The 26,291-nt window shown below is 36.3% G+C and overlaps 1 protein-coding gene across 1 annotated transcript in view; it reads right to left on the bottom strand.

The window, feature by feature from the left end:
- The window catches only part of TTC8 (tetratricopeptide repeat domain 8), a 42,820-nt gene that overhangs the window by 14,124 nt on the left and 2,405 nt on the right, over positions 1-26,291 (bottom strand). The window contains exons 2-6 of the mRNA XM_010003744.1: positions 13,622-13,742; positions 9,300-9,363; positions 8,984-9,143; positions 8,084-8,173; positions 5,367-5,411 (exon numbers count right to left, since the gene is read on the bottom strand). Of these exons, the coding sequence (XP_010002046.1) occupies positions 5,367-5,411; positions 8,084-8,173; positions 8,984-9,143; positions 9,300-9,363; positions 13,622-13,742 (480 nt within the window). The remainder of the gene's footprint in view (positions 1-5,366; positions 5,412-8,083; positions 8,174-8,983; positions 9,144-9,299; positions 9,364-13,621; positions 13,743-26,291) is intronic.

The following is a 26,291-nucleotide window of genomic DNA, read 5'->3' as shown; positions in this document are numbered from 1 at the left end:
CTAATTTAGTGACATCTACCTCTGCATTTGATTCCTGTTCTTCCTGCTAGCAAAATGAGGCTGTACCATCAATGGGTATAGATTTGACATAGCACAGCAAAGCCAGTGGAGCTGCAACAACTTAGACAAGTTGCTGTCGTTTGCCTCCCTGAGTAAGAATAGTTTTTCTCTAGCAATTCAGACTAAAGAGCTCCACTGATGCTGTTCTCAAAAAGGAAGAGACAGCTATCATTACCTGCCTCTGTGACAGGACAGAGATCTGAGGAAAGGATACAGCTCTCAAGTCACTATTTCTCCTGTTAGGTGGAATCCCTGAAGACCTGAAATGGCAGCCAGCTCTTATCTTGGTAGCCCTTTGTTTCCTAATGGCTTTGCAAATTGCACAACCGGGCCTCTGGAGATCCAGCTCTAATGGGGAAGAAGCTTGCTTCAAGAGTGAAATTATCAGTTTTCCTTCCAGACAAATACTTTCTTTCATTTGAAGGTACATTAAGCAATTTTTTTTACCCAGTACTGGAAAATTTGGTAGAGTAGTTAATGTTAAAACATCGGTTACTTTTGTTGCATTTCAAATGTGTTTGTCTGTCAAATACCACACCTGCTTCTAAAGCAGCATGGGTAGCCACTTTAAGTAAGGGAGGACCATACTGCAAACAATGTGCTTCAAAGAGCTTTCCTTCAAGTGCTCTGATGACAAGTATTCAAGGAGAAGCAATTTCAAGAAACGATCCCTTCTGTAGCAACACATTCAGTGTTCTTTCTGGTACCCTAATTATTTCTGATAACAAGTTTATGCAAGGCTAACAACTCTGGCTGCTGTTGATCAGTGGAAACTAAAGACTGCTTCAGGCTTTCTAGACATCAGCATCAGCAGTTTATCTGTCGGTTTAGATCCTGAACTCTTATTGGGATCTTATTACTAACTTCAAGAAACAAAGCACAACTTCATTTCTAAGTTAGTTTCTGAACTTAAGTCCTGTTTCAATACTTTCCCACTCAGGAAGTATGAAAGAAACAGGAAAATTATGTTTCTGATACTTTACAAGTGATCACAAAAGCTTAAATCCAAAAATACGACAAATGTTACCAACATTTCTAAAAAGTGTTTACCTGAAAAGGTTTTGTGCATATCAATGTCAGCTTTTTGCATGCTAGTAGGGACTTCCTGCTGGTATTGCAACAAAGTATTTTGACAATATGGCCCTTGAAATGTTAGTAAATTGATTAAAATAGACTTTAAAAGTCAAAGCCTTCACCTTGCCATGTCAATACCAACTGCTAGCATGTTTTAATTTCCATTTGCTACAAACTTTAATTGCACAGTTTAGGTATAAATCGATGCTCAGTCTGCACAGCATGTTAATTTAAACTAAATCTATAATAGCAGTACTAAGTGTTATGCCTGTCCTGCACTCCCATGCATTGCTTGATGATGCTGCAGTCATATTAATAACTGGAAGGGGAAACCAGCAGCGATTGTGGGCTGGCAGATAATGGTATGTCCTTTTGAGGATTTTTGCATCTAACATATGCATCAGAAAAAACCCACCCTGATTGTCCCAAAAGTTCTGATAAACTTTAACTCATCATCTGAAAATGCTGGTCAGCTGAAATGGTTACTCTTTAGAGTACTGAGGGCACTTGTGTACACAAGAATCCATTTCAATAACAGTCTTAGCCCTGGGAAGCCTTTCAGAACAAATTTATTTTACTCTCAGTTCTTATATTTGTGCTAATAATAAAACCCCCAATAATTAATGGGTTTTCTGTTAAAAAAGGTTTTTCTTAAAGAATAAAACAGAGCTGTTTTAAAATTAAAAATAATGTAGATTAATTGCAATGGTATTTAGCATGATTCTGAGATTATTTTTTCTACCATTACTTTCCTTAGCTAAACTATATTATAATTAAGACTTCCAAATTGTCTACCAGCTGTAATTCCATGTAAAACATCTTGTAGGTCTGTGGTAATTTACTGCTAAATTGCAAAATTAAATTGGTAAATGTCCATTTGTTTGAAACTTAGTAATTTCATACATAGTATTGTATGCACCAAGAAACTAAGATAGATGGAAATGATAGCAAGAGTCTGTTGCTTCAGCAACAGTTATTGAAATCTTATTTGTAGACAAATCAACACAGGATAGTCCATAATACAGCTGAGTCAATTACATTAGCCATATTTTGGTAAGTGTTTTCTGTATTTCTATAGTTTGTAAATCTAACATAATTTCATTATAAACAGATTCCTATCAGAGTATAAAGTTCAGAGTATTAGGAAGAACTAAGGAAGCATCAGAAGTCAAGACTTCTGGCCCCAAGTATATTTTGTGCTCTCATTGTTCTTTCTCAGGACAAACTGTCCTGTCATCATTACTCACCTGTGAATAACAGCACAATATGATGTTCCAGTCTACTGCTGAAAAAAGGAGCAGCTGGACTATTTGTGAACAAGTCTTTTAAACTGCCCTGCTCTTACAGCATTTCGCCCATAAAATGTCTCTTAGATATAGCTCAAGGGTACAGGAAGTCAGTTATTAAGTATACGTCTTCAAAAGCAAATAAATAAAGAACAATAATGGACAGCATAATACTAATATCTTCAGAGAAGTATTTAATTTTTCATTAAATAAGATTAAAGACTTTTGAATGTATTTTCAAGTGCTGAAAAAACTCATTGCTTCTCTCTTATTCTTGCATCCCCTCATTTCTGATAATTGATAGATTACAGATGTATTTACTTTTAATTTGAACTGAGTTCTTAGCATTATTTGTCTTGTTGAATGCACACTGATTAATGGTATTTCTCAACTGAAACTGCTGAGGCTTTTTATTTCTTTCTATTCTCTGGCAGAATGCTAAACAGAAGATAAATAATAAAACAGCTTTTGCTTCTTAAATAATAATGCGGTTGAGAACAGTACAGACTGTTTCAGATCAGCCCAGTGACAAAGGAAGAATATTGTCACTACGACTTTAGAGTTCTATTTGTGAAACTGTGGAACAGGTCTTCCAATTCTACCCATGAAAAAGTCTGTAAGTAGAGGCTTTTAAGTTGATATAGTCACAAGTTAACCAACTTCCCAGGCATCCAAGCCTTTCAAGCTCTTTCATCTCAATGCAGAAAAGTATTGGTTTTTTGTTGTTTTTTGTTTTTTTTTGTTTGTTTGTTTTGGGTTTTTTTAAGAATGTGCAATATCATAGAGCAGCAGGTAATACAAAGATGCAAGAGACGTCAGCAAGTGCTCTGATGGGTGATCAAGCAAGATCCAGGTCACCTTTTAAACAGCTAACATTTGTGCTGTGTCTCTGCTGCATCCTAAGTGACCAAATTATTTCCGAGGAGAAGAAATTGAATTAGTAAAATGCCATTGGTAGGAGAGGTGAATAAACAGTGATGCAGCCAAGTTAAAGCAAAAGTTAAAGTAATATTCTTTGTTTGTTAAGCAAAATAAATGCAGATGAGGTTCAAAAGAAAGGGATGACACTTGGGAGAATAGAATTATATTGAAAATGGTGTGGAAAGCACAGAAGAAAAGAGGAATGAGAGCAAAAAGGAGACAGCAAACTGAATAGTTAACAAAAAATTATTCTTCAGAGATACACATTACATTATAAAGGCATCTCATACTGTGAAGTGCAACACAAATTTTTTTTTCCTACAAGATGGTACCATTAACCAAACATGCTGCTCTCCTCCTCATTACACAACAAACAGTGGTGACTAAGTTGACACTACTTTGCTTACAGATACTTATTCAAATGGTTAGGGTGCATAATAAAACCTAGGCAAAATGTTTCCTGCAAGACAGTGATTCGAGATTCTCAACAAGGATTTCAAAACACATGCAGTACAGTGTTAAAAAATCTTATTTTTTTTTTTCCTCCAGTGCTTGGAAAATTTCTTGCATTATATGAAATTAACCATCTAGCCTAGAGATGCTGCATGTCCTTAAAGTGCAGGTCATAGGCACGTGTGGCATTTAATAAGTGACCCATTTATTCTCAGTGAACTGAGTTCTCAGTAACAAACAACACAAATTTTAATTATTAGTGGAATAAAACCCAGGCACTTTCTTCATGTCAGGATATATAAATGTTAATTGCTATGTCTCTCTGACATTTCTGACACTTGCACTTACTATTTCAACTGCATTTTGGATTAATAGTGCATTGCAACTCAATCCTCTTGAAAGAATGCTATGCAATAAATTGACAGTGTACAACTATAATCATTTGATACTAGATTAAAAAGCTTCACATAGCAGTACATTTGGAAATGGTTCTGATCTATGTCAACAACAACAAAATATTTTTTGCATGTTATTGATTAACTGGAGAGTATAACTTCAAGTCTAACCACACACCAGATAGCAGTACTGCAGAAAATTCAATAACATTTTAGTCAGCTATGCATTATTGACACATACAGTTCTTTCAAGCAAATTTCAAGCAGCTATTTTGATTCCATTTTAACTGGGTGCATATATCTAACATAGTAATGCAATATTTTGACATTTTATTCATTGAATAAATTAATTATTTCCCTGTGTGAACAGCCAAAAAAGTTTGCAACCTGTATGTTTCTCAAAGTTTAAACTATCTGTACCCAAACTTGACCTTACCCATTCAGTGTAGTAACATATGAAGAACCACAGAAGAAAAATTTTGGATAGGGTAAGAAAAAAAATTTATAACTAGGAGAAGTTTTTGAGAATAAATGTCATAGACAATGGTATGGACAATATAATCTTTCTCTTGAGGCAACAAAACTCCTCAGCACTATGGAATTAACTTTCTAGTAAAAGTGTCCAAAGTCCTATTGATATTTTATTTTTTCAGTTTCACCTTTCCTTTCTATTTACCCAAATGCATAAATAATTACCTCAGCAGTGTAAAATGTCAAATGATGTTCAATTCAATCACTAACTACTTTGTCAGATATTTTCACCTTCTTCCGTTAACAGACTGTCTTCCATAACTTACTGCTTACTCTCAAGCCTAAGGAACTTTGAACTTTTCAGGCAGTTCAGCCACCTGACACACTGTTTCAGGTAATGCTCAGGCTCCAATAAATGCTGTTAACATTACATGACTAGAGAAAGGGATCTTAAAATGTTGATGGATGAAAGATCTAGTTTTAAGCATTAGAATATATTGCTTCTCAAAAAAAGTGAGCAATCTGTAACTTGGTATTTGCAAATCGTCATCCCTGATTATCACCCCAGTAAGAAAGTATTTCTCTCTTACAGAACTTTTAATGCTTCACTTCTGCACTACTTGGATCCTCAGTTTAACAGAATACTGACAGAGGTAATGGAATTATACTTAGTAAAAACTGAAAATGGAGCACATTAATTACTCACATTTTTTACGTCATTTTCATGGTGAAAAATATACTCGAACAATGCCTGTCAAAAGAATATTAAAAACATTGTCATATTTAAGATAAAACCTGATATAATCATTTTACAGGAATACAGAATCATGATTATGTGAGGCAGAAATTAATTCTTTGTGAAAGCAATCACATTCATGCATTGCAATGCTGACACATTTAATTAAGACTTGAATAGACAAAAATGAGTATGGATGTGCTACACTGTCATTACAGGAAAGCATTTGAATTCTTGATTAGGGGAACTGCCTAGTATCTTTGGTCACTTAAAAAAAAAAAAAGGTAGCTATAATTTGAAAGTGAATATAGACTTAAAAACCTGTTACCATTTTCTTGACTTTTTAACTGTGAAAGTAAAAAGTGATCCAATAAATACTTTTGAAATGTATAGTTAGGTGCTTATATAGTACAAAATCTACTGAAATTAAACATAGGTTTATTAAGAATGTAAGCTGAGCAAGTTTTACCTTAGGAAAAAAAAATTCTAAACCCTACAGAATTTTGGGATCTGTAAAGAAAAAACTTTTTTATTTGTTTATGGTAAAAGTTATCAACATGGTGCTTCTAAAACTCAAACACATCATCATAATACCAAAGCTTAAAGTAGTTACACGCATCAGCTGTGCTGTGGTAACTGCTCACCATCCCACAGCAATTGCATGGCAATATAACTGCATCTTTCTTTATTTCTGTATGTAACTAAGCAAGCCATACTTCCTTGTCAGTCCAAAAGAACAGAACACTTTTCTAAGTTATTATTATTCATTACAGAAAACTAAAAGTAAATATTGCTCCATGAGGAAAGAAATAAAGAACAAGACAGAAATATTCTAGGGTCTTCCATTATTCTTCTGCCTACTCTTCTTTGATAAAATTCTTTGTTTTCCTTAAGGAGACTAGAGAATTACTAATGAGTTGTCATATCTGGTGAGGAAAGGAAACCACTTGTCTTCTACTTTTGGTCAGAAAAGATTCCAAACAGATGAATAAAAGACAGTAATGAATTATAAATAAAACCAATTTATAGGGAGATTAGAATAGTTGGATAACAAAAGAATAGAACATAAAGAAGTAGCAGAACATTTCCTCCTCCTGTTCAAACACATTCACATTACAACATTCAGTAAAAGTGAGTACATCTAAAGTGCTAACAAAGGTGTTTTCCTGCATGGCTGGCACAAGGAATTTACTGCTGTTAGCTACAGGCCCTGGCCCTAAAAAGGATTTAAATGACTTAATAGTCACTTGGATAAAAATATGTAGAATTATCTTCATAACTCCATTAAAAATCCACAAGGTAAAACAAAAATAAAACTTCCTGTTTGATGCCATAAACCAGTTGCTAACCGAGATTTACCAGAGGCTCTTTCTGGTATCAGGTGATACCTTCTCCTACAGGGTTTCCTGCAGTAGTCTTTTAACATGGCTGATGCTAGTCAGAGAGAAGCCACATTCCTTTATATTTCAAAACAATGTAAGTCCTGGTCAATGAAAATCAATTAAAGGATTGATAATCTATCTTAAAAAGAGATGCGATAAGTATACTTTGCAAACACATAAGGAAGAAGTATGTAAAGTACATACCAACATGAATACACAGGCTACTTATATGAATTTAATAGTTGAAAGATTTCTCATCTTTTTGCACTTGGGAGAGATGGCAGCTCAAAGAGTTTTAAAACTTTAATCAATTACTCTTAACACAGAGAACAGTCTGCAGTCTCATCTCCTGCTTTGGCTTTAGCCTTAATGCTGTCTTGTTTCTAAAAAAGGTTATATATCTATGTAGCTCCAAATTTAAGCTTAGCTCTTCCATGCTGTGTGAAAGGTTAATGTCATAATATATTAGCTTCCTAATACTGACAAGTACACTTGCTGCCTATGCATGTTTCTCTGACTGTTGCTTTACAAATTTTGGCTGAAGCCTCTTTCATATGAAACTGAAGGAAGACAAAGCTACTTCATTGTCCCAGAAAATGCTAATTAAAGTAAAAACTGTCAAAAATACATGTTTCCCCCTCCTTTAGGCTGCTGCTGAGAACAACTACTTCATCTGAAAGCTAACCTACCTACTTAAATATTATACAGAGTTACCAAACACAATTAGAACAAGCAGAACTAAGCCTTGTTTCATATAAATGTGGCTTGTGTTTCTTAACCTTCCCCAGGTTTCTTAAATTCTCCCTATTTTAAAGACCGTGATGGATTTAGAATAACACATGTACTGGCTGATTGCTGGCAATGACATAACTGGACCAATGGCCTGCAGTTTTTTCAGACTTGATAAGGAACTGACTCAAGTAAGTGCCCTCAAATGATAGTGGGATGGTGATGGACTTGATCTTGAAGGTCTTTACCAGTTCAAGTGATTCCATGATTCCTATAAATCTTTTCAAATTCAAGTGATTCCATGATTCTGATATGGATATTTCAAAATTATTTGCCAGTGGAATATTTTATTCTATAAAACTTTGTTTCCTAGGTTATACTTTCAAGATAGCCTCTTCACACATATTTCAAAACTAGTAACCACTGTTGAAAGAAAAGTAACACACTATATTTATGAACTTTACATCTGCAGCAAAAGCTCATCATTGTTTGCATCCCCAATCCCATGTTCAGTTACATTTGAATTATGCCAGAAAATAAGACAAATATATCCCATTAACCAAAACAGATACATACCTTTGCCAGTTTCGGTTTTTGAGCATATTTTGATAAATTCAGTCGAGACAGATTTATGAAAGGGCCATCTGGATTTGTTATCATTGAAGCCTGAAGGGGAGAAAGAAGGTTTTAAGTGGGAAGACCCCTACACTTCTCATTCAAATTTTCAAAATATTAGTAGTATACAAAAAAAACAAATACCCAAACAAAGCATTTGTAGATGTATTGCTCTGCTGTGCAGTACAGGGTCTTCCTAAATTTCATATTTTCTGAGAGCCAGGAGGTTGCATGAATTACCTTCTGTAACTACCTTCTTCTTCCCTCTATCCACTATTTGCATAATATTCCTAAGCATGTAGATTGGACTGTTAGATGGACTGAAAGCAGTTGGGATACAAAACAAAAAAAATCTTCAAGAAAAATGTAGCCATTAATGTGATGTTAATCTGTGCTATATATTCATGCCAGTTGCAGATAATTAATTTTGCCAATAGAACAGGACAGAACTAGTATAGTTTATTTTTGTGTATTCTGAAACTACAGACACTAAAATATTAGCTACTGTTTTGTAGCAAATTGAAAAACTTGGAGAAGTTTTCAAGGTACTTATTGTGAAATGATGTCGTAGTCTTTCATGGCCTTCAGTGAATAAAAATTATGTCTGACAGAACTTCTGAATTTATGTGAATTGTTGTGAATTTATGTACATTTTCTAATATGATTAAACTAGCAAACTAACAAGAACCTTACTTTAAAACCAATGAAAATAAACAAAAATGAAAGTAAACAAGAAATGGAAATTGCTCACCCCCTTCAAACTTGAATTTAGACGCAGCTTTTAAGTCAACTACCACATTACTGTACCAGATACCATGACCAAGAAAGCCACCATTCTAACAACAGAGTCAAACCACTCACCGTTCCCAGCCTGATGTATCTCCCAGAAGCACTAGTAATTGGCCGAGCTGTGAGAGCTGTTCGAGGTGTTTTCATAGCCTGTTCCATAGTACTTGGCCGTCCACCTTGTGTGCTGGGTCTCACAAATCCTGTAATAGGTCTTCCTGACTGAGTTACTGGCCTGAAGGTGTTAAGCACATTATCCTTATATATTGAGTGATATTTATGGATAGAGAATTCAAATTCTTGTATATAAAGCATTTCATTTTCAGAAGTTAAATTTAGAATTTGCTCATTTGTAACTTGTCACATTTAAAAAACATAAACAATCATATACCTGACAGCTGGGCTCGGGCCTCCACCTTGGCTAGTTCCAGGGAGTTTCAAAGATGTTCCTGGTCCTACAAAATAAGAGCATTTCTCACTTCACACGGAAAAACTACCCCCTTGTCCAGAGGACTTTAAGAAATGCTTGTGTCTTACAGCAAACTGGAAATTTCTTTGCTCTAATTGAGGGGATATAACACCAGACATCCTTCTTTTTTACTCAAGATAAACCCCAAGTTTGCCCTTTTTCAGTCTTCTCCCCCAATCTCAACTACCTATGACAGTCCATTGTTTAAGCAAGTTCAGCAGACTTGTCCAAATCAGTAACTTCTAACTCTATCTATATACCTTCAAGCTTTTTTAATCCATGCTGATACCAAGCACCTCTGACTCCATCTGGCAGTAGCCACCTGGCTACACTTGTATTTAAAGTTAAATAATACCAAAAAGGTATTAACCATGATATTTTTTGTAAAATCAATTAAATATATAAGTGATGTTAAAATAAGGATGAAACCTCAGGATTCTCTGTCTTCTGGCTGGCTGAACTTAAGTTTTAAGCTCTATGTTGCCTACTTGCCCTTTACAGTCTTGTGCATCTTGAATTTTTAATTCACGATGGAAAAGGTGGACAATCCACTTAGTAGAGTTTCTAACATGTAACTGGAGCACTCTCCTGAGACATGGAGAAAGTGGCTTTCAGCTCTTCAGACTAGCAGACAATGAACTAGTCTTCTACTTTCTGAGACTTTTTTTAAACTCTCATGATAATAAGGGTAGGACATTAAAATTCCTTTTCTAGACCTGTCTTTTTAATAACTCCAATTGCTTTGTGCTTTTGGTGTACTGGGAGAATGCTTACAGGATTTAGTTCCCTTGATCTTACCCCAGGCAACTCAATCCTTACTTAGAGAATTCCAACCAAACTAGCTACAAATAAGCATCAACAGGCCACACAGGAGCATGTGGCCACTAACAGCAATGGAATTTATTAGCATAATTTCAGCAGTTAGTGATGACTGCAGATGACTCCTTTAACTCCCTAGTTAATGAAATAGCTGTGATTATCCATAATGTCAATTAGTATGACTTTCTGAAAAGTACGTTGTCAAGGTAACACTTCTAAACATGATTGCAGCCTTAGTGGATAAAATTGTTGGTGTGAAGTGTCCAAAGGTGACAGCCTGGGAATTTTCTGTAAAATTATGCTGTAGGACATTTTTACTAATGAACAAGACTGATGGAAAATTGACACAGGAAAATTATAAAAATTTAAAAACTGCTGGAAGGCAGATTTCATTATATATGAGTGAAGAGGAAACACAGAAAAGTAGTTGCTTCCAGTGGACCTTATACAATTTAGTAATTTTTTAATAATGGAAGACTGAGAACAAAATCACTATTAAAATAGTTTAATCTGGAAACTAAGATAAGGACAGATGCAAAACTGAAATTGACATGTAACTGATGGAAAAGGATTTAGAACTTCTTAGTGAGAAAAGTACAGACAATATCAGTTGCAATATGGGAGGTATAACTACACACTTTTAAGTTGGTAAGCTATAATTATAGTGGGAGAGAATATCTTGGAAGATTTGCCAGAGTAGAAGACCCTGATTGAAGACCAAGTATGGTTAACACTCTTCAACAGCAAAAGAAAAAGCCCACAGTCAGCAAGCACTCATTTTTATTAAATCATGAGTAAAAGTGGAACTGATCACAGAATGGTTGAGGTTGGAAGGGACATCTGAAGGTCTGCTGATCCAACCAGGCTCAGGCAGGGCCACATACAGCCAGGTGCTCAGGACTCTGTCTAGACAGTTTCTGAATATGTCTAAGCAGAGTGATTCCACAATCTCCCCAGGCAACCTGTGCCAGTGCTCAGTCACCCTCACAGTAAAACACTTCCCGGTGTTCAGACAGTCTCCTGTGTTTCAGCTTGCACCCATTGCCTCTGGTTCTGTCACTTGCACCATCCGCAAAGACTGGTTCCATCCCTTCTGCAGCCTCCTAGTGATATCTGTGCTAACCTTTTACATAAAAGTGTAACACTTCAGATGGATAAAGAATGTAAAATCAAGTTCTAGAAGAAAAATGTATTTTCTGTGTGTCAGTGGACTCTTGTCTGGTTTGGTAACTACAACTAAAAAAGCATGCAGATTTATTGAAAGGATTAAAAGAGAGTTTCAAGATTAAACTCAAAAGATATACCTCAGAATGAGAAGATTGTTGAGGTTATCAAAGAAAAGATCACTGGATGACATAATAACAATTGTAACTATTTACTTTAGAAATATACCTTTGAAACAGAAGCCTTCACATCAGGCATAAAATGTATACAAGGAGGCAACAGCTGGAGCTATAGCTGGTAATTCCCACTAAAGATATGGCACACACCGATAAAATTTAGCAAATTCAACATTTGCTAAAGACTGCAGGGGGTTCTTTCTCTCTAGAAAGTTCTTATACTTTCTGAAAAGCTATGCACTACTTCAGGCACATCTAGTAGATGAAGTACAAATAGCAAAGTCTTATCTCAATGATTCAGGAGTGCAGGCTACACTATCACAATGATTTTCTTTGGCTTTGAAATTGGTGACACACTATCCAGAAAGTCATTTTTTCAGTTTAAATATAGCATGAGTGTATTTTTCCAGAATGCTTTATTTCTCAATAATAGTAATCCCATTATTTTACTTGGCAGATGATCTCTACTATAGGGAGCATAGCATAAAAAAAAGTCTAAATTATATTATTATGCTGTTTTAAGACAGACACATGTAATTAGATTACTATAATGTATAAACACAACTTGAGTACTACTTTACTGTTTATACGTGACCAAACACACAATAGCAATTTTAAAAAATGTAATCAAATTGATATGCAATTGCCTTCTTCTATCCGGATGAGGAAAGCTTTTAATGTGTCAAATACTAGTTCTGTCCTACATCCAGTTCTTCCCGTGAATTCCCTGACATGGTAGGAGGTTGAGAACCACAGCTAATAAGATGCATAAAAATTCCCATGTGGATTGTACTTATGAAACAGAGAAAACCAGAAATCATAGAATCATAGAATCATAGAATCCTAGAGGTTGGAAGGGACCTCGAAAGATCATCTAGTCCAACCCCCCTGCCAGAGCAGGGTCACCTAGAGTACATCACATAGGAACGCATCCAGGTGGGTTTTGAATGTCTCCAGTGAAGGAGACTCCACAACCTCCCTGGGCAGTCTGTTCCAGTGCTCTGTCACTCTCACAGTAAAAAAATTTTTCCGGATATTCACCTTGAACCTCCTATGCTCCAATTTACACCCATTACCCCTTGTCCTATCACTGGTCATCACTGAGAAAAGCCTAACTCCGTCCCCCTGACACCCAGCCTTTCCTCATCAGGGAGATGTTCCACTCCCTTAATCATCTTTGTAGCTCTGCGCTGGACTCTTTCAAGCAGTTCCCTGTCCTTCTTGAACTGAGGGGCCCAGAAGCATGCAGCATGTTCTTAAGAAACTTTTGGCTATTACTGAACTGCCTCAACAAAAACAAAACCAGTATTCAGTGTATAACAGCATCAGGTAGCAGCCCTCTACCTGAATTCTGCATGGATCCAGCATGCCCAACATGGCGACTCACACCAGTATCACTTTCTTCTTGCTCTTGCCAAAAATAGCACACCCTGCCACATTCCCAGCGGTGTGTGAACTATGCAAATAATGCTGAAAAGTACTGGAAGACTACCAATTAATGGCGACTTAGAAGGGAACTGATGAAGCTGAAAAGAGCTGCATACAGGGAAAAATGACAGGGCAGAAGAACTGCCCTGGGAAGGAAGAGAGGAAAAAGTAGAGAAAAGTACAAGAGAGAAAATCAGTTCAGAAAATGCTTGCAGGAAAGGACACAAAAAGGTGATGTCAGATTTGACTAGACGATTGCCTACAGTACAGTAATATGGATGAGATTCAGAGTACATCGAGGGCATGTATTTTTCTCTAATATCCCACAGTATGTAAGGAAGACCAAAACAAACAAACAAACAAACAAATAAATCAGGGCACTGATGGAAAAGAACTAGAGAGTACAGAGATGTAAAGGAAAAGACGACAAAACACCATTTGTCTGAAATTCTGTCTGACAGGTCTAAGCACTACATCAAGTTCATGTGGTGTACCTCAACGTTGCCATGTAACCATAAAACATGCTGAAATTCTTCTTATAGCAATAGGTAAAAGCTTTATCAGGTCACCACAGTATGTCCTATTTTATACTAGATGACAAGCCTGACCAAAAGAGCTCTTGTTGCTTCAGTGTATTTAAGTGAAAGTCATTCTTACGTGCAACTTGAGCAATGGCATTTTCATCTAGTATCATCTCTGCGATTCCTTCTTCATCCATATCGATTTCGTCCACATAGACCATTTCTGTCAAAGCTCGTGTTTTCAGGCTCCAGGCAGCCTGAATAAGGATAAAGTACAAAGCAAAATATTTTCAAGACACCAAGTAAATAATTTAATCAGCAAATTATTATTCCGTTCACAGTTTTAATAGGCTTGAGTAAGGTATTGACTTCCAGCCAGGCAGATCCATCAGTTGCCTGGTGGAGGTGGAAAGAGGACCAAGACTTCAGACAAGTCTTTTGGAGTGGAACAGCTACAGTCACTAAGTTTGGAGAACAGAACTGACAAATTACTACACTATATATTTCGGAGGATTATATATGAGCAACATGGAAAGGCAAGCATAATTCTAGCCTATGTGACAAGCTTTGTGAAGAATGTAGAGACACCAAATCAATGGGGAAGAGAAAACCCAGTGGCAGCTATACAGAAGTACCAACAAAATAAGTGAAGATACAACAACTTTGATAACTTAATATGCCTGTAATGTACTCATAGAGCTGGCATGATAAAGGCAGCCACAAGACCAATCCCTGATCTTCCTTCAGACATTGAAGAGATCATAACAAATTTTCCAGAGAAAAAATCACTGCCAAAAAAATGTGGATTAGTTTCTTTTCTCACAGGGGACAGCTGTCTGGTGGAAAAGCATGTCAAATACTTGCTAAAGAAACATTTCAGAGCAAAAACAGAATTATGCTGTCTTAATAGAACTAAAGGTCAAACACATGGAAACATTTGTTCTTTAAATAAGAGGTAAGAGAAGATCCGGACCTCAGGCTTATTTAATCATCTGAGTAATAATTTAAATGGACAGTTCTCATTCATAATGTCTCAGATGGTCCCTGCCTCTCTTATTTTTATGCAACTTTATATCTGTTTATAAAAAAGAAAGTATATCTAAAAATGTTAAAATGTTTAACTCTCATTTGTAAATGTGCTTTCTTTCCAGCAGAAGTAAAGGAGGGACTTAACTAATCCCTTAAACCACAATTAGAAACCTTTGTTCAGGTGAGAACAAAACAGGGTGGGATAATGCAAATCTAGGTCAGAAAGACACAATCCAGGTCCTGCTTTATTATCTTTTAGTTTCTTCTTACATGGTAGGGTTGCAACCTCTAATTAGCATTAAAATTTGCAGTTATATGTTCAACACCCTTAACTGTTTTTCATGATTCTGTAAGTATTTAGTTTGTTGCGTTTTTAACACCTTGACAGCATTCTGCCTTTTTCAAAGACATATATGTCTGAGGTCAACATAACCATGTCTACACTGGGAATATTCTGAAATTAGGGCTCTCAGTACAGCCAAACACACTAATTTTCTAGCAGAGATATGAAAAGCTGCCCATAGTAATGACCTTTTCCTGGGAAGTCAAAGTAGCAACGTCTCTACATTAATTGCAAAAACTTGGGCCAGTTCTTTACATAGACAAAAAAATATACTTGTGATTTTTGCAGTAACAAACAAGAAATAATATCTTTTTAAAAGCAACATGTCACAAAAAATAGATTTCTTAGCCTGCTCTTCCAGTCTTAAGCTCCTAGTCTGAGGCTTTATAGCCAACAAAAAAATCAAATATCCCATATTATTCCCTACTTAAATATCAGTCTGTAGTATTGCCTGCAGCAATGTTTGTAAAAGGACTTCTCATCAAAACAGCAACAGAAATGTCAAATTCATTACTTAAAATACAGAAGGATGACCTTTACCCTGGGAGACAAGAAGGCAATTCAAAATTCCTAATTAGTAGTAACAAGACCCATATGAAACACAAGTATCATTTCTGTGCACACACACAGTTATGCCACATGTAGAAAATCAAGGTGTGGGAAAAGGAATTAGAAATGTATACTGACACACAAATACAAAGCAAGATGTAGGAGAAAGTTCTTATTTTCAAAAATATGAAATGAAATTTGACACCCTTTTCATTCATAAACAATTTGCTATTTAGTCATAAAAAGTCATGTAGGACTTTACAAGAAATATGGCTATTGTCATACTTTTGGAAAGAAAATCTGAGAAATGTACATTTCTCTGTTAAAACAGACCCCCCTCAACAAATTTTGTTTGTTTGTTTGTTTTGTTCATAAAGTAAGGGTGTCTTTTATCACAAGACACAAAACTCATGCAAGGTTCAAAGATTTTCTTAACATCTCTATGATTTCACCTTTTGCTGACCTTCTACAAAAAATGTATACCAGTAGTCCTGGTATTTCCTATAGCTACTCTATCCTTGTATGAAGCCTACTTTCTGTGTTGCAGTTTCTAGTTATCCAGAAAAAAAATTTAACAATTATTTAACAATTAAATTAAATAAAATTAAAAATTTAACAATTAAGTAAAAAATTACAGTTTTAGTAATTTACTATAGTACAATGCAGTGTTTTTTTTCTCCATGAAAATCAGCAAGGGTTTCATTATAGAACTGGAAGAGCCACACTGATAACAGTGAGAGGAAGGTTCACTTAAAATCACAAAAATCCATAAAAATAAGTGCACACATTTCTGAGTAATCCCATGATAATATTTACACCTCAATTTAGCACAAGTTTGCCCACTCAAACGGTTGCCTCCCATTCCATTTATATTATCAGCTCTCTCTCTATGCAGGCTTAATAATTCTGTTTTCTGACAAGCAATATGCCTGTATTCTTATGACTTGTATTCTTACCGAACGGGAACAGAAACAGTAAGAACAAGAAAGGGACAGCTCATTTCAGATGACATATTACTCACGTATTACCAACATAACAGATTTGGCTTGCTTAACTCATAATCAGAACAGAACTTGATAGAAAGAGTAATTGCAGAGGGAAACAATATCCTAAGTACCATAAGTACAGAAATGTGATATATTTCTTAAGAGGCTTAAACTCCAGGAAGAAAAGTGACAAAATATTTTTCACTTTGCTCCTGAGAACTGGTTTGTCACTGAATTAAGTACCTTCCTCTCATTCCTGAAAAGTCCAAAAACCAAACTAACCAAATAAAAACTTCAAATGTAAATCTAAATGTATTTTCTGAATCTGGTAACACATATTTCTTAAGAGGTTTAATTCTACAACAATTCATTCCATTATCATCCATTTTACTCCATACACAGCAAAAACCCAGTAACACAACAACTAACTTGTGAAGCATACAGTCACAAAGATACCTGGCAGTATTTCACTGAAGCCATTTTGTATGCCAACAACTTGCATGACTTCATTGGAATGCAATCAGAGACTTTAAAAATATATTTTGAGCTGTATTTAAAGATGCAATTTCACATTGCATTTAATCTCTTCCAACTGCGGCCTGCAGCCAAAAGATGCCACCAACTGCACGTTGCTATTCTTCCCACTGCAGTAATCTAGGGCTAATGTGGACAGAGTGAAAACAAATCAATTACTCGGTCTTCCATCTCTTATGCAAAGCACCATCATGTAGCTTCTAGACTACCAGACTCTACTCAAGGTAGGCAGTGAGAATGAGCTGTAGGAGCAGGACGGGTACAGCCCACCATGACACCGCATTAAATGAACCATGGAAGTGAGCGCCAAGAGCATAAACATTGTTCTCTCTGTGAAATACACTTTGGCTTTTCCCTAATCTCATCAGCAGATGAGGGTGATTAAATTCAAGGTAGATTCAATTTAGCTTTTAGAAGGCACTAAGCTACTTAGCTGCTGAATAAACCTAAAGGAAATAAAACAGAGAAACAAATTTATATTAAACATAAAAGTTGCCCATTTACAATACTCTTTATCAAATGTACTGCCTTATGAATGAATTAAAAAGAATTTATGTCATTAAGGACTTAACAACAAAACAAGTATTATTCAGTGTATGAGAAATTCTTCCTAATGATTGTATCTAATATTTATATGCATGAATAGAAATTTACCTGAAACACGGAGTATTCAGAATCAAGCTCCTGAAAAGAGAGGAAATAGAAATTGAGGAATGGAAATGCCAGACAATAAAAAGAACAACAAAAAATGTAATTATACTCTCTGACATAAATATTAAAATTTCCATTTTATTACATCATCTAAATTTATACAAATTATGGACCTAATTTTACACAATGTAAATGTAAAAAAGTAGATTTGAGGTAAGTCTATTTTTCAAATACCTTTTGCTTTCTTGCTTCTGCTAGATCTTGTTGGCAAAATCTTAGATTAACATTACAGAATTATTAAACTGAAAAATGGTACATAAAAATTCCCAATAAAACCTTTTAAGATGTAAGCAAGTCTCTGAGAAGTTAACCAGATCATTAGGCCATAGGCTTTAGAATACCTAAGTAATAAAATCCCTCTCCATGTTGATGGTGATCACATTGATATCACTACATAAAACTATATACAAGGAAATTTCTGCACATATTGAATTTTTTTTGGTACTTCTATGATGGAAATGATGTATTTATTGTATACTGGACAGCAATGCTGTAGGTGCAATAAACATAAAACTAATGGTTTATTGTACTATTCAATAAACAAAAGGAAAACTACTAGATGAAGTTTAGTACCAGTCAAAAAGCAAGAACTTTCATCTGCTTGAAAACCTGAGGTAAAAGTGTGTTAACACTAACAAGAGGAAATGCAACTTTGTCATAAATGACTGTAAAAATATCATGTTTATTCACTATCTCAACTGTCCTTCAGGGCTTCTGCTACTCACTTCCAGGGACTTGAGAGAAATTATTCCTAACACACTACTTAGCTTTCAGGGGGAAAGACACAGAATGTAGGAGATAAAAATTACTTTCTCTAAATCACTAGTAGTCTTTTGTACAGTCAGATCACTTTTGCTTCTCAAAGCAGTGGAAAAATTCTTACATATCTGGCCTTATTAGATTGAATGCAGAACCCTAGAGTAATTCAGACTAGAAGGGGACTTCAGCAGGCCTCTAGTCCAAAGCCCTGCTCAAAGAAAGGTCAGCTTTGAGGTCAGTTGAGGTTCTTCAGAGCTTTGTCCAGCTGGGTTTTGAAAATTTCCAAGGATGGAGACAGCACATTGCCCCTGCACAACCTGTTCCATTGCCTGAATGTCCTTACAGAGAAATTTCTCTTATATCAAGCCAAAGCCTTCTCCATATCCATTTCTGTTTGCTGTCTCTCAGTCCATGCACCACTTTCAGGGGCTCAGCTCCATCTTCTTGATAACCTCCTTGTATGTATTAGAAGGCTGCCAGTAGTTTACACCAATGTCCTCTCCAAGCTGAAGCACTGCCCATTGTGCTGTTAGCTTCCTTTGCAGACAGGGCACACTGCTGACTCACGTTTCACCACGAGAACAGCAAGGTCAAGCCTGTGCTTCTTCTCTGTAGTATAATACATGGTCTATTTTTAATTCAAGCACTTTTATTCAGTAAATTCCATGACAGAAGGGACAGCAAGGACCTGTAAGACTGGTGATGCTCTCACATTTTCCTTTAGTGCATCAGAATTTCTATGGTCATTTAAAAAATCATATTTGGAATCACAAACTTGTTCCGCAGTGTTGGAATGCATAACACAGCTTATATATTGAGTATTATACAGAATAAATCTAATTGAGGGATTAATCTCAGCTGTCTGTGATGTATTGTGTTTGATGAGGAACTGAAAGTGCCTTTATATTTTAAATTATTTCCAAGTTCTTTTAATCGGTTGTTTTATTTATAGTCTTTTTCTTCTAAAAAACTGAAGTATTCTGGCTTTCTAAGTAATAAAGGACACTGAAATATTTCAACTTCTATTTTATTCACTCCATTGTGTCCAAGTGTTACAGCACATATGGTGTACTAGAAAATGGTTTAAGAGCAGTAGGTGATCTTCCATACCATATGTGCTACAGTAACTAATGAGGGCAAGGTTAGGAATATTACATCAGCACTAACTCAAAAATGTCTTGATGTTACAGATGTGTATCTTAACTGTAGGCACTGTTCATTAGTTTCAGAAATTATTTAAAAATAAAACAAAGTTGCTCAAGTAGAGGCATTTATATAATAAAAAACAACCAAAAAACCAACCAAACAACAAATACCACCTCCCCCCCAAAAATATTGCTCTCTCATAATGGTAGGTGGTCATATGCATTGTTCATACAATCTTATTTATTGGTTTCCCTTTTGACAAATAGTAATTTAAGATTTAAGAATGGCTGGAGAGTAGTCCTGAGGAGAAGGACTTGGGGGTGGTAGTATTTGAGAAGCTCAACATGAGCCACCAGTGTGTGCTGGATCCCAGAGGGCCAACCTCATCCTGGGCTGCATCAAAAGAAGTGTGGCCAGCAGGGCCAGGGTAGGTGATTCTGCCCCTCTACTCTGCTCTGGTCAGACCCCACCTATAGTGCTGTGTACAGCTCTGGTGCCCTCAGCACAAGAAAGATATAGACCTGTAGGAAAGGGTCCAGAGAAGGGCCACCAAGATGATCAAAGGGCTGAAGCAGCTCTGCTATGAAGACAGGCTGAGAGAGTTGGGGCTGTTCGGCCTAGAGAAGAGAAGGCTCCGGGGAGACCTTATAGCTGCCTTCCAGTACTTGAGAGGGGCCTACAGAAAAGGGGGGGAGAGACTTTTCATCAGAGAAGATAGTGATAGGACAAGGGGTAATGGCTTTAAACTGAGAGAGGGGAGATTTAGGTTAGATATTAGTAAGAAATTCTTCACTAGAAGGTGAAGGAATGGGAACAGGCTGCCCAGGGAGGTTGTTGATGCCCCATCCCTGGAGGTTTTTAACGCCAGGTTGGACAAGATTTTGTGCAACGTGGTCTGCTCGTGGCAGGGGGGTTGGAACTTGATGATCTTTAAGGTCCCTTCCAACCTTAATGATTCTATGATTTTAAATAACCCTCAAGCAAGTGACAAAACACAATTCTGGAACAACAAAAGCAAACGAACAAAAAAATAACATAGTTTAACATGGGTGCATCCAGCAGTTGCCAGTCATGCAAGTAACCCACTGGAACCAGATTGCAAGACTTCTTTGAGAAGATTAACAAACAGTGTTACCCTGTAAGCTTGTATCTCAAAACAAAAAGTCAAATTTATTCTTCATTTACACATATAATGCTCCTTTGAAATTAGTAAGATTGTAAAAGCAATGAAAGAAGGATTTAACCCAGATCTCTAAATCCAATGACAGCATTTTTAAATTAAATGTGTAAAGTCAGTTCATTTTAAGACCAAAAATATTTAGAAAAATTAAATAATCTGATGCTTATGGACTAGAAGAGGGAATCAAACTAGATTACATACCTTATATCCTAATAAACTTCATTCTACAATTAATTTCAGGTGAGAATGATTTAATACATGCAGAGTATTAAAATCAATATATTCTGAAAATGCCTGTCAAGTTACTAAGAGCAGAAACACAGAAAAAACATTACCCAGGAACAAAGCATTCACAATATGTATCTTAATAATTAGAGTATCTTGAACCAGTAATTGATTTAGTTGAAGACACTTTTCCAGATCAAATTGCATATACATAAACTTATCCATGATAAGTTCATTATGACCTTACAAAAACCAGCAAGCAAGTAATCGAGGCTGAAAGTTCACTGTGGGAGAAGCAAGGACAAATGAACAAAAGCAAATCCTCAAAGTGGACTATTAATCAAGTTAAAGGCAGGACATCCACTGTCTGTCTATTAATTACATTAGGCAATTTTAATCTATTTTTTAATTGTTAAACTACAGCAGGCCTCATACATCAGTGCTGGTTATTGCCTTGAATCTGACATATGGAACACAAAGAAGAGTAATCAGATTAGGTAACTAATCAGGATGATCAAGAGAGACAGCCCTGGACTGTATTTCCTCTAGGTCACGCCACTACTATAAACACAGAAGACATCGCCTGCTTGGTTACAATAGGAAATAATTAACTGAATGTCAGTGCTCTATGTGGTTGTATGCCCAAATGCTAGTCATAGAAAACAGCTTTTATCTACCCTGAGATTGTCAGCATACAGATAATTTCCATCAATAAAAGTTATATTCCTAATTCTCAAATGAAGAAATGCACAGAATATTTTATAGAAAAAAAATATTTCAGTCTTCCATAAAATTTAACTAATTAGCAGCTAATTAGTCTTTTATCAAAATGTTCAACACATTTATTCACTAGGAACTCTACAGGAAAAACATGACTGATTTTTAAAAGTTTTGATTTTGTTGATGTGTTCTTTAAGAATTCAAGTTTATAATGGCATAGCATTTGATACTGCTAGATAAAAAGACTCCTGATTCATGCCCAGCTGGCTAAAAGGTCAACATCACACCTTGAAATCTTCCCAGGCGATACTGCATCTGGTGACAGAGTTCACAGAGAGTTCTATACCAATTAAGATAGCTTCTAAATGTATGTACATGTAACTATTGATTTGATCATCAGAAAGCTTATTTCTAAGACTTTCAAATAATCTTTCACTATGCTCTTAAGGGAGAACTTTTTAGATGTCATTGTGATTGCAATGAAAACAAATTCTAAATACTAAGCGATATGTACACAGAGTGCTAAATTAAGAGATATATCAGATGTACTGGTCAAGAAAATTTCTTATTACATTTATAAGTGTGACTGGCAAAAATGCCTGCTTCTAAGGCTATTGTAGAAAGCTGATTTCATTTCAACTGCCCATAGTTTTGTGACAGTGTTGCGGATGCAATGGAGTAGGAGTGGTGCTATCATTTAGCAGACCAGCTGGCAGCTGAGAAAAAAAAATGGGCAGGCTTTAAGACAAGCAAGGCCATCTCTTTCAGTCATGAAAACATTAAGATTGTGCAGTTAGTTTTCTTCCTTTACTTAATTGTTACATTACATGTCTTAGATGGGAGAAGGCCAGTTGCCTGAGCACAGAAATGGTTCTGACCTGTACTAGTCACGGTTTAACTCAACCACTCCTGAGCATCTCTTTAAGGGATACCATCTCCTGTGGCTTGTTTTATATCATAATCTAACACCTGCTGTTCAAAGTGAATCCCTGAACAGTGCCTGAGGATAGTGTTCTTATAAGATCCTTCCTTCCCTGGTCACAGAGCTTGGGAGGCACACACTTAGCAGAAAGAGGATGAGAACAGATGGCATGGTGATTACAGCAGTTGAGAATTCCTTTGTGCTGCACAGCAGCTCACTTAATCCAAACTTCCCATAAGTGTTGCCATTTGTCTGTTTGCTTTCCTGGTGTCCAACATGACATATCTTGGGCCCGATATGCAGAAATGTTCCCATTAAGGTTTGACCGTTAAATGTTATAGAATCGCTATGTGTTTTTAAGCATAATAAACCACACATATTGGGTCAGATAACAAAAATGATACATACTTAGTTTTAGATATTTATTCAGGTTATACTAAAATACTACGAAAGACAGAAGCGTTTTCTGCTAGGTGGCCAAAGAAGACTGAAGTGATATTCAATAAAAATATTTAGGAACTACTGATTTAATTAACAAGCCACCTTCAAAAGTAACAGACTTCAGGAATCAACAGTCAATCTGCCTGAGAATGGTCTTGAATTCTTAATTAACTTTGAAAAAATGTAATCTTAGATAACTTCTCTAGTATTCACAACTACAGCAACTTAACTGATACGCTACCATTAGAATAAATACAGAATAATGTCAAATAGTATGACACTAGGTAAGCCAGGAGGATTAAATAATGTATGTCACGTATTTGAATTCTAACTACCTCAGTGTTCAGCCTTGGAGTTTGCTATCTTTCAAAGGTTTTAGAATCTTAGAATCATAGACCTATTCAGGTTGGAAAAGACCCTTGAGATCACTGAGTCCAACCATCATCCCTACTCTACAAAGTTCTCCCCTAAACCATATCCACCAACACCACATCCAATCAACCCTTAAACACATCCAGGAATGGTGACTCAACCACCTCCCAGGGCAGCCTATTCCAGTGTCTTCATTTATTTTATCTTTTTAAAGCCTCTAAACTGCTACTCCACTTACATAAAGAATTTATATAGAGTAAAATCAACTTGCTTGTGGTCTGCAAACTTAAAATGTGCATTATTCAAACACAGGTCTATGAAGACTCTTTTCAGAGTAAGACAGAAACACCATTCTATTCACTTTTAAAATGTTAAAGAGGATGACTGATATTTTCCAAGCTAAAGTAGATATATTTTAAAATATTTTTAGAAGTCATTCATTCCTGTTTAAAATAGCTCTTAAAAAGGCACCATGGTTTAGGCCCAGCTGGCAACTAAGAATCATGCCACTACTTGCTTACTTCTTTCCCCCCACCCAGTGGGATGGGGAGGAGAATTTGAAGGAAAAGGTACAACTCATAGGTTGAGATAAGGACAGTTTAACAGGACAACACAAAAAGAGAAGAAATAATACTACTAATAGTACTAACAGAAGAACGGAAGAACGTATCTAGCAACTGGTGCACAATGAGATTGCTCACCACCTGGAATCCGATGCCCAGCACATTCCCAAGCTGTGATCCCTCCTGCTCCCAGTCAGCTCCCCCGGTTTATATACTGAGTACGATGTATTGCCTTGGCTAGTTCAGGTCTGACCAAACTGACTTGAACTGACCGCAACAGCTAACTGGGCTGTGTCCTCTCCTGGCTTCATGTGAAAATTAACTCTATCCCAGCCAAACCCAGGCCATGAGGGTTTGTCAAGAAGATTATAGCCAAACTAAGCATATTTCAAGGTTGCCTCTACAGAAAGCAAAGACACTTCTCTTCCATTTGAACTTTCAGGTAGTTTTGAAACATGCTGCTACTGAAGACTATCTATCTTCTTCAGATAAAAGTGTGAGTAGCAATACACTTTTGAAACAAACATCCTGAAATTAGAAAGTCCAGTTCTTTGCAGGCAACTGTGATGTGGAAGTATTTTCAAAACACTTAGGAAACTTGATCTTAAAGTTCAGAGTCTTCATATAGGACGTCTTCTAAGAGCTTGTGTTTTGATATAGTACAGACATCATTCGCACTCCCACCCTCCACTGTTTCTCAACGCATAATTATTTTAAATGCTTTCATTCTTTCATTCTTATAGAAGATTAAGCTTATAGGCTGGTGTGATCATTTCAAAGATTAAATTAAGTGCGTAATTTTTTGTTCCAACTTTATACAGTATTGGGAAAAACTCAGATTGCTGGTATGTAAGGTTCTGGTTCTATAGGAATAATGTGCAGCTTCATTTAAGAAAACACTTTAATGTATATACTTAAATCCTTGCAGCCTGTGTGATCAATATTTGGAAGAAATAAGGAAAACAAAATGGATCAACATCCATTTTCCCCAGCCTTTTACACCTTTTACATTCTGTCAGTTTCAGATGTCTTCAAGAAGTTCCCAGTGCTACTGCAAACAGGCCAGTGAAAGCCTGGAGTTGCCAAGTGTAAGAAAACAATTTTATACTTGTGCTTCAGGACGTGGTAGAAATCTTTATATTTGCATGCTGACATCATAGATTGGAAAACGCTTTGCTAATTAAAAAAATTATAAATTAATGGCAACAGAAGCATGATAAACCTTCTGACTCTTATTTACTGTTATTATCTGTGCTATCTTAAGAGTTTCTATCATGAATTAAGTGCTGCACTTCCATATGCAAATACCGCAAGTATCAAGAACCAATAATGTAAATACACAGCAATTACAGAGGACTAACACTCAACTTCATTTAGCGTTCAGGAACATCTTCTCCACTAAAAAATTTTCTGATGATGTCTCTTGTTGCTACCTTACAGTATGTAACATAAAACAAAAGCATCTTTTAAGTATCTATCCTAAACCAGTTTAAACAATTTGCACAATTGTGTGATTGTGCAGCTTTATTTAAAGACTTTTCCATTGTGATGAAAAGCACTGCCTTAAAGATTCTTAAAATATGCACCTATAAGATGCTTTGAGAGATTTAATTTACTGTAAATTATTTCTTATAAAGTACCTTCAATTTCTGTATTTCAAATATGGCAGTACATGTTTACATGCATAAAAATACTAATCCAGAAACAACAGAAGGGTAAGAAAATACATAAGTATTGAACAACACACGCCCAACATCTCCTGAGACTTTGCACCTGGAGAAGAGGAAGAGAAGAATCGAAACACCTTCCATCTCCTGGTAATGCTCATACGCAAGGTGAGCTAAAATGGTGTCTCCACCTCACAAGGTTTAGTGCATACAGAAACTGTGAACATCTGTGTGAAATCTGAACATCTGTGTGAAATCAACATCCTTATGCAGGCCTGACTTTTAGTCTTGGCTTTCTTCTGTTGACTTCGGGAAACCTTGAGCGAGTTGAAATTCTTGTTGTGGCAAGTCCTGGGACCCTACTCCAGTCCCGGCTCCGCTCCCAGCAGTACAAGTACCTGTTGCACTCCTCCCTAACTGTGAACATCTGTGTGAAATCTGAACATCTGTGTGAAATCAACATCCTTATGCAGGCCTGACTTTTAGTCTTGGCTTTCTTCTGTTGACTTCGGGAAACCTTGAGCGAGTTGAAATTCTTGTTGTGGCAAGTCCTGGGACCCTACTCCAGTCCCGGCTCCGCTCCCAGCAGTACAAGTACCTGTTGCACTCCTCCCTCCTCTCAGCTGGCTGGGGCGGCAGGAGGGCCGCTGCCAGGGCCT

Source organism: Chaetura pelagica, unplaced genomic scaffold (genome assembly GCF_000747805.2).
Source record: "Chaetura pelagica isolate M959 unplaced genomic scaffold, ChaPel_1.0 scaffold48, whole genome shotgun sequence".
NCBI lineage: Eukaryota > Metazoa > Chordata > Aves > Apodiformes > Apodidae > Chaetura > Chaetura pelagica.
Note: the sequence above shows the minus strand (reverse complement) of the source record. Positions and strands in the feature narration are given on the sequence as shown.